Below are 16,118 nucleotides of genomic sequence, written 5' to 3' on the forward strand. Positions count from 1 at the left end.
ATGTGGACACGGACTGAATCATTATCTGAGGAGTTGTGAATGGAACTGAACACTGCAATCATCAGTGAACATCCCCACTTCTGACCTTATGATGGAGGGAAGGTCATTGATGAAGCAGCTGAAGATGGTCGGGCCTAGGACACTGCCCTGAGGAACTCCTGCAATGATGTCCTGGGCTGAGAAGATTGGCTCCAATCACCACAACCATTTTCCTTTGTGCAAGGTATGACTCCAGCCAGTGGAGAGTTTTCCCCCTGATCCCATTGACTTCAACATTACTGGGGCTCCTTGATGCCACACTCGGTCAAATGCCTCCTTGATGTCAAGTTCAGTCACACTCACCTCTGGAATTTGACACTTTTGTCCATGTTTGGACCAATGGGGTCTGGAGTCGAGTGGTCCTGGCATAATCCAAACTGTGCATTGATGTACAGGTTATTGGTGAATAAGTGCCGCTTAATAGCACTGTCGATGATGCCTTCTATCACTTTGCTGATGATTGAGTATAGGCTGCTGGGGCGGTAATTGGCTGGATTAGATCTGTCCTGCTTTTTGTGGACAGGACATATCTGGGCAATTTTCTACTTTGTCGGATAGATGCCAGTGTTGTAGTTGTACTGTTCGGCCAGAGGTGCGGCTAGTTCTGGAGCACAAGTCTTCAGCATGACAGCTGGGATATTGTTGGGGCCCATCGCCGTTGCAGTGCGCTCAGTCGTTTCTTGATGTGAATCAAATTGTCTCAAGATTGGCTGTTGTGACGGTGGAGACTTCAGGAAGAGGTCGAGATTGATCATCCACACGGCACTGCTGGCTGAAGATGGTTGCAAACGCTTCAGCCTTGTTTTTTGTATTCTGGGCTGGGCTTCGCCATCATTGAGGATGGAGCCTCCTCCTCCCATTAGTTGCTTAATTGTCCATCATCAACGTTCCCTCTAAGTCGTGCGGCTCTGCAGCTCTCTGCCGGTCCCACACAGCCTGGGACCAGCGTTTTCTATGTTAAACTTTGCGCATGCACGACACTGTTTATGGGCCATGCAGCCCCTACACCAAAAAAAATTACAGGGAAAGTTTTCCACCACCATACACAACTGGATATGGCAGGACTTTCGAGCTTCAATCTGATCCGTTGATATGGCATGCCTTAGCGCTCTCTATAGCATGCTGCTTCCGCTGTTTAACGTACATGTAGTCCCGTGTTGTAGCTTCACCCGTTGGCACCTTATTTTTAGGTACACCTTGCGCTGCTTCTGGCAAGTTTTTCTACACTTCTCATTGAACCAGGGTTGGTCTCCTGGCTTGATAATGGTAGAGTGAGGGATATGCCGGGTTATGAGGTTACAGATTGTGGTGGAATAAATTCTGCTGCTGCTGATGGCCCACAGCGCATCATGGGAACAATAAAATTATTTGAATCATAAGCAAATTTTGTAAAGTGATAGGCAAATAGCATTAGATGTTATATCAGGCCTCCCTACCAATGAGGTATGTAATATTTTAACCTTGTCGGCCACGTGATCAGTAAAGTGCTGTATTACAGCAATGGACGAAGCACGGTCAAATTTGTCAGGCAAACTGTCCATTAGCAAGATGGCTACCCTGAGCTGACTATATAATGGGCACACTTGACTGTTTGTTATATTATTCCAGTCACTCGGTAGTGTGCTGAAGCAGACTGAATATAGTGGAGTTGTGTGCAGCACTACACAGTGAATAGAGTCAGGTATGACACTTGTTACTTCAGTATATAAAAGGTAACTACTCCACCTTTTGGTAAGAAATGACTATTACAGCAACGTAAAGGATTTGTTACTGTCCTCAATCTCAAACCAGCAGAATTATTAATCCTTAAGATACAGCTAAAGAGGCTCAGATAACTGTTGGCCGACTAACTCTAAAAAGGACAATGCACCATTTTATCTAGGTGCACCCACAACACCACGTTGCCTCAACCTATCTTGCATAAACGAGGGATGTTTAGACAGCCAGTTGATCTGGCTAACGAATAGGACAAGCGAACATCCTCAGATAAAGGGGAGCACAGTGTCTCAGCTATTCAGAGCAGTAGCTTTGCTTCAGTATCTCGGTGGTGCGCTTCACAGTAATTTCTATTGAGGTATTTGCCTCAATGTATTTACACTCCACGGCTGTTGTAGGGTTTCTCAGTGCTGTCATGGCTGCAAGAATAAACCTTGGTATATCTAATGATGGACCAATAATAATCAAATAATGCAGGTAATGTGACTGCCACATGATGGCCGATTTCTGGATATCAAGCACTAATCTACCATTTTTCAGTTATATAAATACAAGTGGGAAAGTGGTCAGATGTGGACTAAAGGTTAAGTTTTTGTCCAAAGAAGTATCAACTTCGCCTACCATGACTCAGACAGCAGCATCTTCAATGAATGCTAATGGCTAGGGATGAGTGTCTGTCATCTTCACAGCAAACTAGCTTCCCTACTAAATAAAATGAACATTTGAATAAATTGTCTTAATCCCAGAATAGATGTTGATCTCCTCACTGAACTGCTTGTATTTTCAGTGGTGATGTAATGCAGTACACAGTTTTGCTGCAATTTCCTTATTTTTGGTGGAAAGAGTGCATTGTATCCCCCCCCCCCCCAATATTACAATGATACAGCACAGAAGGATACAATTCGACCCACTGTGCCTCTGCTGGTTCTTTGAAAGAGCTATCCAATTAGTCCCACAGCCCCACTCTTTCCCCAAAGCCTTGATATTTTTTCCCCTTCAACTATCTATCCAATTCCCTTTTGAAAGTTAGTATTGAATCTGCTTCTACCACCCTTTCCGGCAGTGCATCCCAGATCATCACAACTTGCTGCGTAACAAACATTCTCCTGATCTGCTCTCTGGTAAAGTGGTACCACAGTATAAAATCGTAGTTGATTAATTCCCTTAAAAGCTGGATGGCTTCCAGTCTCATCCAGCCAGTTAGGCTTGTTGCAGTCTCATTCAAAATATGTTCTCTGATTCTACTAGCTAAATATTTCTGATGTGGTAATCAAATAATTTGTTTACCTTCACCTTAATGGTATATACTGCAGGCTGAAAACAGTGATAATCACATCATATCACTGGGGCATAGGTCAAGGTGTATTATAACAAAGCTAGGAGACACTGGATGGACAGAGTCTGGAGGTTAAGAGATCCATGTGGCATCGTGTTTGTTTTAACGGATCCTGGTTCAATGGTTTGCTTCGATGTACAGTTTGAAAGTTTTTGGTTCAAATCGCCCATAGTCCTGCAGCCTCTCTTGCAGCCTGCGACTGGTTGCAGCTGGGAGGGTAGGGGTGCAATAGGTGCAGTGTAGCAGCTTTTCCTGCAACGGGGAGAACTCCACTTTACCCCTTCAAATACTCTTCATTCAATTCTCATCTGTGTCTACCCAGATCTTCTGCCAAAATGTTATCAGCAAAGTTGCAGTGTCAGTTTATAGAAACATAGACATTTACAGCACAGAAGGAGGCCATTTTGGCACATCGTGTCCGCACCGGCCGACAAAGAGCCACACAGCCCTTGGTCAGCAGCTCTGACGGTTACATATAAACCTATGAACAATGACGGAAAGGCAAAGAGCACCCAGCCCAACCAGTCCGCCTCACACAACTGCGACACCCCTTATACTGAAACATTCTACACTCCACCCCAACCGGAGCCATGTGATCTCCTGGGAGAGGCAAAAATCAGACCAATTTAGGGAGAAAAAATCTGGGAAAATTCCCCTCCAACCCATCCAGGCGATCAAAACTAGTCCAGGAGATCACCCTGGCCGTATTCTATTCCCTGCAGTACTTACCATTATATCTGCACAGTCCAACAAAAGGTCATCCAATCTAATTCCAATTACCAGCTCTCGGTCCGTAACCCTGCAGGTTACGGCACTTATACATGATTTAAAAGTGCATTAAAGATTAGCTTAGGAAGATGACATTTTTGACATTTCTCCCCACAATGAAATAAAAGATATCCTTGGTAGGAAATAATTTTAGCACCAACCCAACACACAGCAGTGCTGATTTAATGCTCACTTTTTAAGTGTAGGCCTTGGCTCAGTAGTAGCACTCTCAGCTTTGAGTCAAAAGGTCATGGGATCAAGCCCCCCTCCCACTCCCCGCAGGACTAGAGCACTAGACTGGCATTTTCAGCGCAGTACTGAGGGCACGTTGTACTATCCGGGGTGCCGTCTTTTGGGTGAGATGTTAAACAGAGGCCCCCGTCTGCCCTCGCGGGTGGACTTGCAGGATCTTGTGGCACTACTTGAAGGAGAATTGTCCTGGTCTCCTCCCCAATATTTATCCCTCAACCAGCATCACTTTTTTAAAAAAAACACACACACAGATTTATCTAGTTATTATCTCATTGCTGTTTGTGAGACCTTGTTGTGAACGAATTAACTGCTGTATTTGCCTACGTTACAACATTGGCTACACTTCAAAAGTCGCTTATTGGCTGTGAAGTGCTTTGCGACATCCTGATGCCGTGAAGAGTACATTCTCTTTCGAGCAGAGCAGGATGAGAGGAAATTTGATAGAGGTGTTCAAAATCAGGAAGGGTTTTGACAGTTATTAAGGGTACTGTTTCCAGTGGCAGAAGAGTCGGTAACCAGAGGACGCAGATTTGCGGTGATTGGCAAAAGAACCAGAGGCGACATGAGGAAACACTTTTTTACGCAGTGAGTGGTTATGATCTGGAATGCACTGCCTGAAAACGTGGTGGTTGCAGATTTAATAACTTCCAAAAGGGAATTGGATAAATACTTAAAGGGAAAGAAATTACAGGGATTTTGGGAAAAGAGCAGGGGACTAATTGGATAGCTCTACCAAAGATCCACCATAGGCACGATGGGCTGAATGGCGGCCTCCTGCGCTGTATCATATGATACTTGCTCTGGGTCCTTTTGGATCATTTAACCATGCAAGCAGGATGAGTACATCTATTTAATGGCCAACAGTTAAAATTGAAACCGCCACATTTTTTAAAGTACATATTCTATATATTTGTGAAACAGTATACCTTCTGAGGTAATTACGGATCGGTTGTGCCAGTTCCCAGCCTCTGATATTGTATGCAAATGTTCTGGCCGCACTCTGCAGACATGCAATAGGAGAGTGCAGTGGGATGGTTCAGCTACAGCAGTCGGAGCTTGTAGAGGTGAGATGGCAGTAAATGAGGGAACTTGTAGTCTATAAAATTGTTTTAAGTAAAAAGGAGCGATCATTGTGGATGTTGATTGATTTAACTTGTGGTCTTTGCAGTGAATGAATTTCTGATGCAGGAAGGTCCTACCCTTCTTGAAATGCGAATCCGACACCTTGTCAAAGGGAAGAGAATTGATCAAGCTACAAACTTAGCAAAAGTTTGTGCAGAACATCCAGAAATTGGTACGAAGAGCATTTTTAAACAGACCTACCTTACGTGTCTCTGTACTGCATCCTCCAACGACATCTTGATGGAAGAGGTAAGCATGGACAAATTATTGATGCTCTTGTGATTTTGTCAAAGTAAAGCAGGTCCAGTAATTTGATCTGTGAAAGTTATTTTAAATAATTACAATTGTATGTATGTGACTTTAACATCCAGCAGACCATTTTCAAACAGGAGAGTTTTGGTTTTGTGATATTTGCAGACAATCAATTAACATTTCTTTTGAAGGTTAATATTAAGGTTTCTATAAGTTAATTTGCTGCTCTTTCATCCTTTAAAATGAACATTTTAGTTTCACGGAGCAGTACTGCAGTAAACATAAACAGGGAGCAGCGGATTCCCAGATAAAAGATCGGAGTTCAGCTACTAGAGTTGGTTGACATTAACTTCTAGGCTTTTCCTACATGGTGTGTTTTGTTGGGTACGATTGAGACACCTATATAAAAACAATAGAAGCGATAGCAGACAATCCAGTGAAAGTAGTGACCTCCCCAACACTTGATATTTCTGTGATGGTGGCTAGGTGCACTAGCACGTCGCAATATTGTGAAGTCTGCTCCTGCCAGGACAGTGGATTTGATCACCGTCTCTGTCAGATCAGGGATGTTCTCCCTCCCCCTACCCCTCCAAAGTGGTATACTTTCAACCACCACTATGTTCCTACTGGAACCTCTTCTACAACGGTCAGAACTTCAACCTTTTTCCTTGACGCAATAGTGGTGGTCCATAACTGAGCAGCTGCAAGGGCAACCAATTCTTTGGCAGCTTTTGTTAATGAGAAGAAAACAATATCGAGTGCCAGATGGTGTTGAGGGAAAGAAAAGGTCACTGCATGTGGTCATTGGGAAACAGGTGGTATATTCTGGAGGTGGCACACATAGTACTGCCATTTTTTTTATTCCCTCCTCCTCCGAATGCAATTATTCATGCTGAGGCATGGCTCCATGAGCACCAGCAATTCTTAATCTTAGACTAAGGGGCCGCCCATTTAAAACTGAGATGAGGAGAAATTTATTTTCTCGGGGGGGGGGGGGGGGGGGTTGTAAATCTGTGGAATTCGCTGCCTTGGAGAGCTGTGGAAGCTGGGACATTGAATAAATTTAAGACAGAGATAGACAGTTTCTTAACTGATAAGGGGTTATGGGGAGCGGGCAGGGAAGTGGACCCGAGTCCGTGATCGGATCAGCCAAGATTGAAATAAATGGCGGAGCAGGCTCGAGGGGCAGTGTGGCCTACTCCTGCTCCTATTTCTTATGTTATTATGAGTGAATGCACTGTCAGCAGGCTATTTGGTATTACAGCCAAGGCCAGTTGGAGGCCGAGGCTGTGGTTCCATGGTTCTGTCAGCAGGGCAGTGAGTCATCAGGAAGGTGGAATTACTGGTACTGATGTCACAGTCTTACCCACCTTATCTCTAATCTTTTATAGCCTATGTCCCAGCATTCATTCTCCAGTCTTGAATGCAAAACTTCTACCCTCTCCACCAATGGTGACAATGCCTTCAGACATCTTGGTCCTACACTTTAGTGCTCTCTTCCTAGATCTACCCAACTCCCTACATCTCCATACCTTCTAAAAGCTTCTTCCAAACCAATCTCTGACCTTCAGTGCTCATCTTCCAACTTATGCTCAGTGCCCACTCTGTCATTTTTATAAAAGCCTGACCCTTTGAATGTTCCAAAATTTTGAAGACTCTCTCTGAGAGTTCCTTTGCCTTGTTAGCTGCTGTAGAAAGTGTATTTTAATTAGAGTCTACAAATGTTTATTTTGGGGTTTGTTATTAAGATCTCAGCAGTTGACTGCAAGGATGCGTTGGAGATGATCTGTAACCTGGAGTCCGATGGAGAGGAGAACTTAGCCCTTATCTTGTGCACGGCCTTCCTCACACGGCAGCTTCAGCATGGGGACCTATACTGTGCGTGGTGAGTCACCATTCTCGCCTGTTGGAGGTGAATTACGTAATATTACAAGAAACTTTGATAAGCTAATCTGATTGTGTGTGGCGGTTCACCTTCAGAATAGATTGTTCTCAAGATTTAACAACTAGAAGCAGACCCTTCATTCGCAAATGCATGATTTTCTCCCAATTGTTCAACCAATGCAGAGAGAGTCTCCTTTCTATTGATGTTTTCGTCGTGCCTGTACACTGTTTTCTGAGTGACAGCCGACCGTCTGGCTTATGTTGACCATTTTTTACTTTGATATATTTAGCGATTGTTGAAGTAAGCAATGTGAGTGGTGAGAAGATGAATCATTTTTCCATTTTAGATGTCCAGTATCGACATCAAGCATTGTCAAACAAGTGTAGCATAGCCAGCTATAAAGTTCTTCCTATTCAGACCCAACAATGTGCCTTAAACTAACCTTAGAACACTCCAACTCCACTACTGTGAATTATTGCATTTTGCACTATTTCTTACATTTTTGTGGCCTTGGAGTGAGATTGCCAGTTCTGAGTGAGATTATACAGTTTCATGCTATAGATCACCCCTACCAGAACTGGTTTGAGACTGTCACAAGCTCCGTTCACGTAAGATCTTCACAACTTCTTCCTATCAGTTTGGTCTCTATATGAACTTTGAGCCAAAGGTGACCAGCAGTGTGCTGGCCCACTGCATCACCAAATCCCTGTGTTCTTCAACTGATTCACAAACATCTGCACAGTTCACAAAAGAGTAATAATTCTGCAGGAGTCGAAGGGCATGGTAATCAGAAAGGTGGGTAAATTATTTTATTTATTTTAGGTCTTGGAAAGGATTATGTTGAGACTTTTTGCTTTACATCAAATGTTCAAGTTAAAATGTTTTACATTGGAATTTTTTTCTCGACTAACTTTCAGAAATTTGCTTTACAGCCAATTGTAAAGAAAGGCTAAATGTGATTTTACTGAGTAATCTGTAATTTGTTCCCAAACTTGGGCTTAAATAACAGAAAAGCAAATGTTATTAGTACAGTAGATTTACCTGAAATCTAAAGCAATATAAAATATCCGAGTTTACCTGCATGCAATAAAGAATTATGGTTTAGGATCTCTGTGGTAATGGAAGTGATTTGATAATGTTTGTGTGGCGCACAAAGACATTGTGCCATAGAGTGGTGGAACTTAGGTTTGATTTCCCCCACTCCACTGCACTGGTCAGTGTTCCTTCATGGTGAGGAGAGGGAGCAGAGTCACAAAGCCACTGTCACAGGTCTTGGTGACAGATACAGAACAAGCAAGGAACAGTAGAAGCAAGGAAACAAGTCATCTTTTCTGCCAGAGGGAATATATGGCCCAGGGAGAATATATGGCAGGGGTGAGAATTAAATGGTAGCATATTACATAGAGTCTGCAGCACGAAAACAGGCCATTCAACCCAACTGGTTTGTGCCACTGTTTATGCTGAGCCTCCTCCCACCCCTCTTCATTTAACCCTATCTGCAGATCCTTCGTTTGCTTATCTAGCTTCCCCTTAAATGCATCTTAGAATCACAGAATAATACAGTACAGAATGAGGCCATTCAGCCCATCATGCCTGTGCCAGCTCTTTGGTAGAGCTATCCAATTAATCCCCTGCACTTTCCCCATAGCCCTGTAATTTTTGCACATGTATTTATCCAGTTCCTATTGACTCTGCTGCCACCCTTTCAGGCAGTGCATTCCAGATTGCAACAACTCGCTGTGTTTAAAAAGATTTTTTTTAAATGTTTCCTCATGTCTTTTGGTTATTTTGCTAATCACCTTAAATCTGTGTCCTCTGGTTACCGACCCGTCTAACGTTGGAAACACGTTCTCTTTAGTTACACTCTCGTTCACGTTTTTGAACATCTCTATCAAATCCCCTCTTAATCTATTCTATGTTATGTACTTCAACTGCTCTTTGTGGGAGCACATTCCACATTGTTACTGCTCCGGGTAAAGAAGCTTCTTTTGAAATCCCTATTGGATTTAGTAATGACTCTTTTATATCTATGACCTCTAGTTTTGGACTCTCCCACAAGTGGAAATATTTTATCCATGTCCAGCGTATCAAAGCCTTTCATAAACTTAAAGAACTCTTATCAGGTCACTCCTCAGCCTTCTCTTTTCAGCCTTTCCTAGCAAGTGTATCCTGTCACTTCGTTCTACAATCTCTCGCCGCTTCTTCGCCCCGACCTTGCTGCTCCTGCTGTACCTGCTTACGCTCCAATCAGCAACCTGGATTTTGGGATCCAGGAGAGGCATGAGTTCAGGGTCCAGATGAGGCAAGGGCCCTGGGGCAGCACGGGCCAGCCCACACTGCGATAGGTGTACGCACTAGGTCTGTGCAGCAGAGCTGGTCTCCAGTCGTCCTGGTTAATCCTTGCCACTGGACCAAGACCTAGCTCTGTCAAGTCCACTTCCTGTCTTGCCAGTCTGAGTAGCTATTTTCTCTTTTCTGATTTGTAGCCAGCTTGCTATCCATTCTGCTCCTTGTCCTTTGACTCCACATGTTCTGACCTTCTAAAATGAATAATGGCGAAATACTTTTGTTTTCAGGGAACTGACACTCTTCTGGAGCAAATTGCAGCAACGGATGGAGTCTTCCGAACAGAGTTTTCTGGAATGCTGTCGGCAGTTCTCCATGTTATCCAAAACGGTTTATCACATATTCTTTCTTATTAAGGTCATCCAGTCCGAGGTATGAATAATCTATTGTGCAAAGTTCCATTGCATGCTATGGGAAATAATTGTAACTCATTTCTGATTTGAACATGTAAGAGGGACGGTACGGAAATATGAGGGAAAGAGCAAGCCTGGTGCTGTGAACAGATCCATGTTATCAGCAATTAAACACATTATGTGAAAACTGGAGAATATAATGAAAGAAAGAAAGAAATTGCATTTATGTAGCACCTTTCACATTCATAGGACGCCTCAAAACACTTGACAGCCGGTGAATTACTTTTGAAGCGTAGTTACTGTCGTTTTGTAAGGAAATGTGGCAACCGGTTTGCACACAGCAAGATCCCATTACAAAATTAGATCAATGAACAGTTAATCGAATTTTGGTGCTTTGGGTGAGGCAAATATTGGTCAGGATATCGGGAAAACTCCAATGCTCCTCTTCAAAAAGCACCATTGGATCTTTTATATCCACCTGGAGGAGAGACAGGCCGACGATTTAATGTCTCATCCAAAAGTTGGAACCTTTGACAGTGCAGATCTCCCTAAGTACTGCAACAACAACTACTTATATTTATATAGCGTCTTTAACGTAATAAAACATCAGTGTTTCACAGGATATTTTTACTGTTCCCATTACGTTGACCAGTAAACCTACTGGCATATGCCAGTTATACAATCATATAGGCTCTCTGACCAAGAAAATACATCACCGTATTAAACAAGAAAAAAGTGCAGTGTTGGAAATGTGAAATATAAGCAGAGTACTGAAGTATGAAGTGACACCATCAGCAGCTGAAGAGAGAATAGACGGGCTGTGGATCATTTGTCAGACCATTGAAGGTTGTACATGGACATTGTCTTTTCCCTTTAGATGTTGTCGGACCTGCTGTTTTCTGGCATTTTCTGTTTGTTATACTGCGTTAAATGTAAATGGTTATTTTATTAGCTACATTTCCTGTTAGCTTGGAAACAAATTTTACTTTTGCTGTCATTCAAGTTACAAATAATAGATCTGTTTAATGTGTTTAGAAGGGTGAAAGACATGAGATATATTTTTAAAGTTTAACATTATTTTTACAAACTTCAGTGTATTTTATACATAGTGAGTGTATTTAGAAAGAACAAACGTGTGCCTATATAGTACCATTCACATTCTTAGGGGTGTCCCAGAGTGCATCACTGCTCGTCCATTACTTTTGAAATGTATCACTGTTGTGCAGGCAAAAGCAGCAGCCAATTGGCACACAGCAATGGTCCCACAACCAGAGAGAGATGCATGACCAATTCACCTGTTTTCGGTGGGGTTGCTTTGAAGGTTAAGTGTTGGCCAGGACACGGAGAACCCTCCTGTGTCATGAAATCTTTTATAGTTTAACATCTCCCTCGGTACTGCACTGAAGTCAGTCTGGACTGTGTTCAAGTCCCTGGAATGGGACTTGAACTCACTTGAGAGAAGATTGGTACCATATGCGGGATTGATTTTGAGCAAGGTTAGTGCTTTCATGGAGTGACGTCTTCAGTTATAATAGAAAATGTCAAACTGCAAGTCCATTCTGAAGAGTAAGTTGTCCATTTATCAGACCGCTGAGTATATCATGCCAAACCTGCTGAATCTTTGGAAGAAGCTTTGAGAAAGCCTGCCTTTTCTTAGGGTACCTAATCCAAATAAGGCGCATGACTTTCCCTTTCCCACAGCTTAATGGCCGTCCCATTAATTTTCTTCCACAAGGAAGGGGACGGGCTATTGGGGTAGCCACGGACCACCAAGGTCTTGGCTTGCTACCTGAGAAGGAAGGCAAATCCGTCTGTTTGTCATGCAACGTGAAGCTGGTTGATTATTGAAGCCTGTGTTGGGCAGCAAAGGAATAGTGACCACCGATCTTTAACGTGGTATGAAATAGTCCTTTAAGGTGAAGCTCGATAAGTACTTGAGGGAGAAAGGAATAAAAGCATCTGTTGCTAGGATGAGGTGATAGAGTGGGGGAGGAGTCTCGTTGGAGCAGGGACACCGACTTGTGTCTGTACTGTGAATTCTTACCCAATTCTGTGTAATCATATAAACTGACAGCACAGAAGGAGGCCATTCAGCCCGTTGTGCTCTGTGACCGAGCAGTCGTGCTCAGTCCCAATTCCCCGCTTTTTGTCCGTAACCCTCAAGTACCTGTCCAACTCAGCTTCCACCACTTTTTTCCGGTAGTATGTTCCAGATCCCAACAACTCTTGAGTGCAAACATTTCTCCTCATCTCTCCTCTAGGTTTTAAATCTATGATCTCTGGTTATTGACCCACTTGGCAGAGAGAATAGTTTTTCTCTCTCTGTTCCAAGGAACACAGTTCTAACTTTTCCAGCCTCTCCTCATAATTGAAGCCCCTCATCCCTGGCAACATCCTGGTAAACCACCTCTTGCATCCTTTCCATCTTTCCTGAAGTGGTGCCCAGAAATGTCCATAATACTCCCGCTGAGGCCAAACCCAGTGATTTATAAAATTCTAGCATGATCTCTGCTTTAATATTCTATGCCTCTATTTATAAATCCATATGCTTTTTGACCGCTATCAACTTGCCCGGCCTCTTTAAGGATTTATGTATATCGACACCATGCTCATCTACACTTTCAAAATGGTGCCATTTACAGTACAGGTGCAGCACCGAGAATCCAGAATGATCCGGATTACGGACTGATCGGTGGCAGGATCGTCTGGAATCCAACCCTCCGACGCTGCCAACCTTGGGACCTCCTCACTGCTGCCCTTACCTCAGGGTCTCCTCACCGCCCTGCCCGAACACCACCTCTGCGACGGGGCCCCACCCAAACATCACCTCCATGACACGGCCCCACCCGAACACCATCTCCACGATGGGGCTGACCCGAACAGCTCCTCGGTGGGGCCCCGCCCGAACACCACCTCCACGATGGGGCCGGCCTGAACAGCTCCTCGGTGGGGCCCCGCCCGAACATTGCCGACACGGCTGGCCGGCCCGAACAGCTCCTCGGTGGCACCCGAACACCACCTCCACGATGGGGCCGACCCGAACAGCTCCTCGGTGGGGCCCTGCCCGAACACCACCTCCACGACAGAGTCGGCCGACTTGAACAGCTCCTCAGCGGCGGGGGGGGGGGGGCTTTCTGACGTTCCGAAATCCGGAAATACCCGAACCTGGCTTTGGGTGTTTCCGGATTTATGATGTCAGATAGACGATCGAAAGGCTGAAATCTGGAAGGGCCTCAGTCCCGAGGGTTCGTATACTGTCTTTCCATATTAGTGCTCCCAGGCAAGTGCATCACTTCACACTTCTCCACATTGAACTCCATCTGCCACGCTTCTGCCCATTTCACCATCCTAAAGTCTATAACTATCCTCATCGTTGCCTACTATATTCCCAAGTTTCCTATCAACTGCAAACATTATAATGCTGCTCCCTACACCTGAGTCTAGGTCGTTTATAAAAATTGCAAAGAATAATGGATCCAAAGCTGACCCTTGGGGAAACATCACTGCAAACCAGCTCCCAGTCTGAGAAACACCCACCCACCCACTCACCCTCTGCTTCCTGTCACTGAGCCAATTTCATATCCATAGCACCACTTTCCCCTTCATTCCATGGGCTTCTTAACAAGCCTCCTGGGTGGCACTTTGTTGAATGCTTCTGAAAGTCCATATAGACAACATTTGCAAAAGTTTTTGGTTGAATGAAAGACTCCTTTTCTTACTCTCTTTTTTCTGGGATTAGATTCTGGGAAAGAAACCAGCATTCAAACTATCTAAATCTAAAACAGACAATAATTGAAACAGGCCCTTTTATTACTAAATTATTTTATCACCTCAGAATATCTTCATATAGTTATCATTTATGCACCAAGCAGTACTCAAAAATTATTTACAAAACCGAAGCTTTTCAAAATTGTTGATTCTTCACTAATTTTTTATTATTCACTAACTAGAGGAGGATCTGTGCGAGTAGTAGTGTAATCGACTTAGGGAACTGAAAACACGTGGACGGATCTAAAACAGGACAGTGTATCGTTAAATTAACTGAAGATCTTTGACAATCAAACAGTAAATGAGCTCTTTCGCAAATACTGTGGGTGGCTTTGAAAAGAACCTTTGGATCATTAGATTCATTCTTGGATGCTCCCAGTGCTCCCAACGCAGGTTTTCTTTCGCGGCAGCAAGGCCTGGATATTCGGTAGCACCGCCCTGAGCAATGGTCACCTTTCCCAGTCACTTGTTGAGCTCATCATTGCTGCAGATGGCCTGTTGCAGGTGTCTTAGAAACATAGAAATTTACAGCGCAGAAGGAGGCCATTTCGGCCCATCGTGTTCACACCGGCCGACAAAGAGCCGCAGGGCCCTCAGTCAGCAACCCTGAAGGTTACATATAAACCCATGCACAATGGCAGAAAGGTAAAGAGCACCCAGTCCAACCAGTCCGCCCCACATAACTGCGACACCCCTTATTCTGAAACATTCTACGCTCCACCCCAACCGGAGCCATGTGATCTCCTGGGAGAGGCAAAAACCAGATTAAAAACCCAGGCCAATTTAGGGAGAAAAAAATCTGGGAAAATTCCTCTCCAACCCATCCAGGTGATCAAACTAGTCCAGGAGATCACCCTGGCTGTATTCAATTCCCTGCATTCTATCCTATCTGCGCCAGCCAACAAGAGGCTATCCGGTCTAATCCCAATTACCAGCTCTAGGTCCTGCAGGTTATGGCACTTTAAGTACCCGTCCAACCATCTCTTAAAAGTTGTTTCTGTGGACCCCCTGGGACGTCTCCGTGGACCACTTGAGAACCACTAATCCATTGCACTACCTTGATCAAACTATTGTTACCCCATCAAATAATTCAATCAAGTTAGTCAGACACGATTTACCTTTAACAAATCCATGCTGGCTCTCCTTGAATTAACCCTTGCCTTTCCAAATGAAAGTTTATTTTGTCCCTGATAATGGTTTCTAATAACTTATCCACCACCAATGTTGGGCTGACTGGCCTGTAGTTTCCTGGTTTATCTCTCTTCCTTTGAATAGTGCTGTAACATTAGCAACACTCCAGTTCTCTGGTGCTACTCCTGTATCAAATGAGGATTGAAAGATTGTGATCAATACCTCCTGCTATTTCTACCGTTGCTTCTTTCAGCAACCTGGTAATCAAGTTATTAAGGACTCCTGCCTCCCAAACTTTGTGTAATGGCAAGTAAAGAGCTATGCCTTTTGGGCTCCAACTCAAACAAGGTCCCTAGTGTGTTTGGGGTTTGCCCTTGTCTTGATTTTGTAGACTTGCCTATAGTGGACAAATGGAGAGTAATTACTTTTCAAATTAGTAGTAGTCCTAATTATTTGGGTGGTGATCTCCACATGCACATGTTTTCCCCATGTTCTATCTACATAAGAAAGGAATATTGTTGGATGATGGGTTTTTCTATTAATGAATGTCTTAATATATATATATATTCTTAATTGCTGAGGGAACAAAATCACAGATATTCTGCAAAGTTTTTGTTTTTAACCCAAGTACCTTATATATTTTTTAAGAGGGGAGTTTTGCTTTTTCATTAACAATTATGCAATATTGATCTTGGGTCAAAAGGAAATGGTGCGTGGACAATATGGACAGATACACAATAGCATAATGCATGGTATTTTTAAATACTAGCACCCTGAAAGATGTAGCATGTGGACCGTGCTAGTACTAAATCTTTAACCTTGCTGTGTGAGGTTTTAAAAGAATTGGTGAATTATGTATAATTTTCATAAACATTTTATGAATATGCATTTTATGTACATTATGATTTAAAAAATATATATATGGTTGCGACATAGATCAACAGCAATGCAGTGGATTTGATTATAATCTACTTGAGCAGTTGCCCAGACGATCAGAAGAATTGACTGATCAGAATAGGCAGTTCCTGGTCTCTGTTGTATTGCTGCGTGATGCTCACCTGCACTTTAAACAGCTGGGCATTGAACAGCTGTTTAGTTAGCTGGTCAGCCTCTGCTGTGCAATGAACTGCTCCGATTCTGCTTTCTGGGT

General features: G+C 43.5%; 1 protein-coding gene across 2 annotated transcripts in view; it reads left to right on the forward strand.

Moving 5' to 3' along the window:
- Positions 1–16,118, forward strand: part of znf292b (zinc finger protein 292b) — a 199,323-nt gene that overhangs the window by 173,718 nt on the left and 9,487 nt on the right. For both annotated transcript variants that reach the window (XM_070890009.1, XM_070890010.1), the window contains 3 exons: positions 5,280–5,482; positions 7,234–7,370; positions 9,947–10,088. In XM_070890009.1, coding sequence (XP_070746110.1) covers positions 5,280–5,482; positions 7,234–7,370; positions 9,947–10,088 — 482 coding nt within the window. The remainder of the gene's footprint in view (positions 1–5,279; positions 5,483–7,233; positions 7,371–9,946; positions 10,089–16,118) is intronic.

This window comes from Pristiophorus japonicus, chromosome 9 (genome assembly GCF_044704955.1).
Source record: "Pristiophorus japonicus isolate sPriJap1 chromosome 9, sPriJap1.hap1, whole genome shotgun sequence".
Lineage (NCBI taxonomy): Eukaryota > Metazoa > Chordata > Chondrichthyes > Pristiophoridae > Pristiophorus > Pristiophorus japonicus.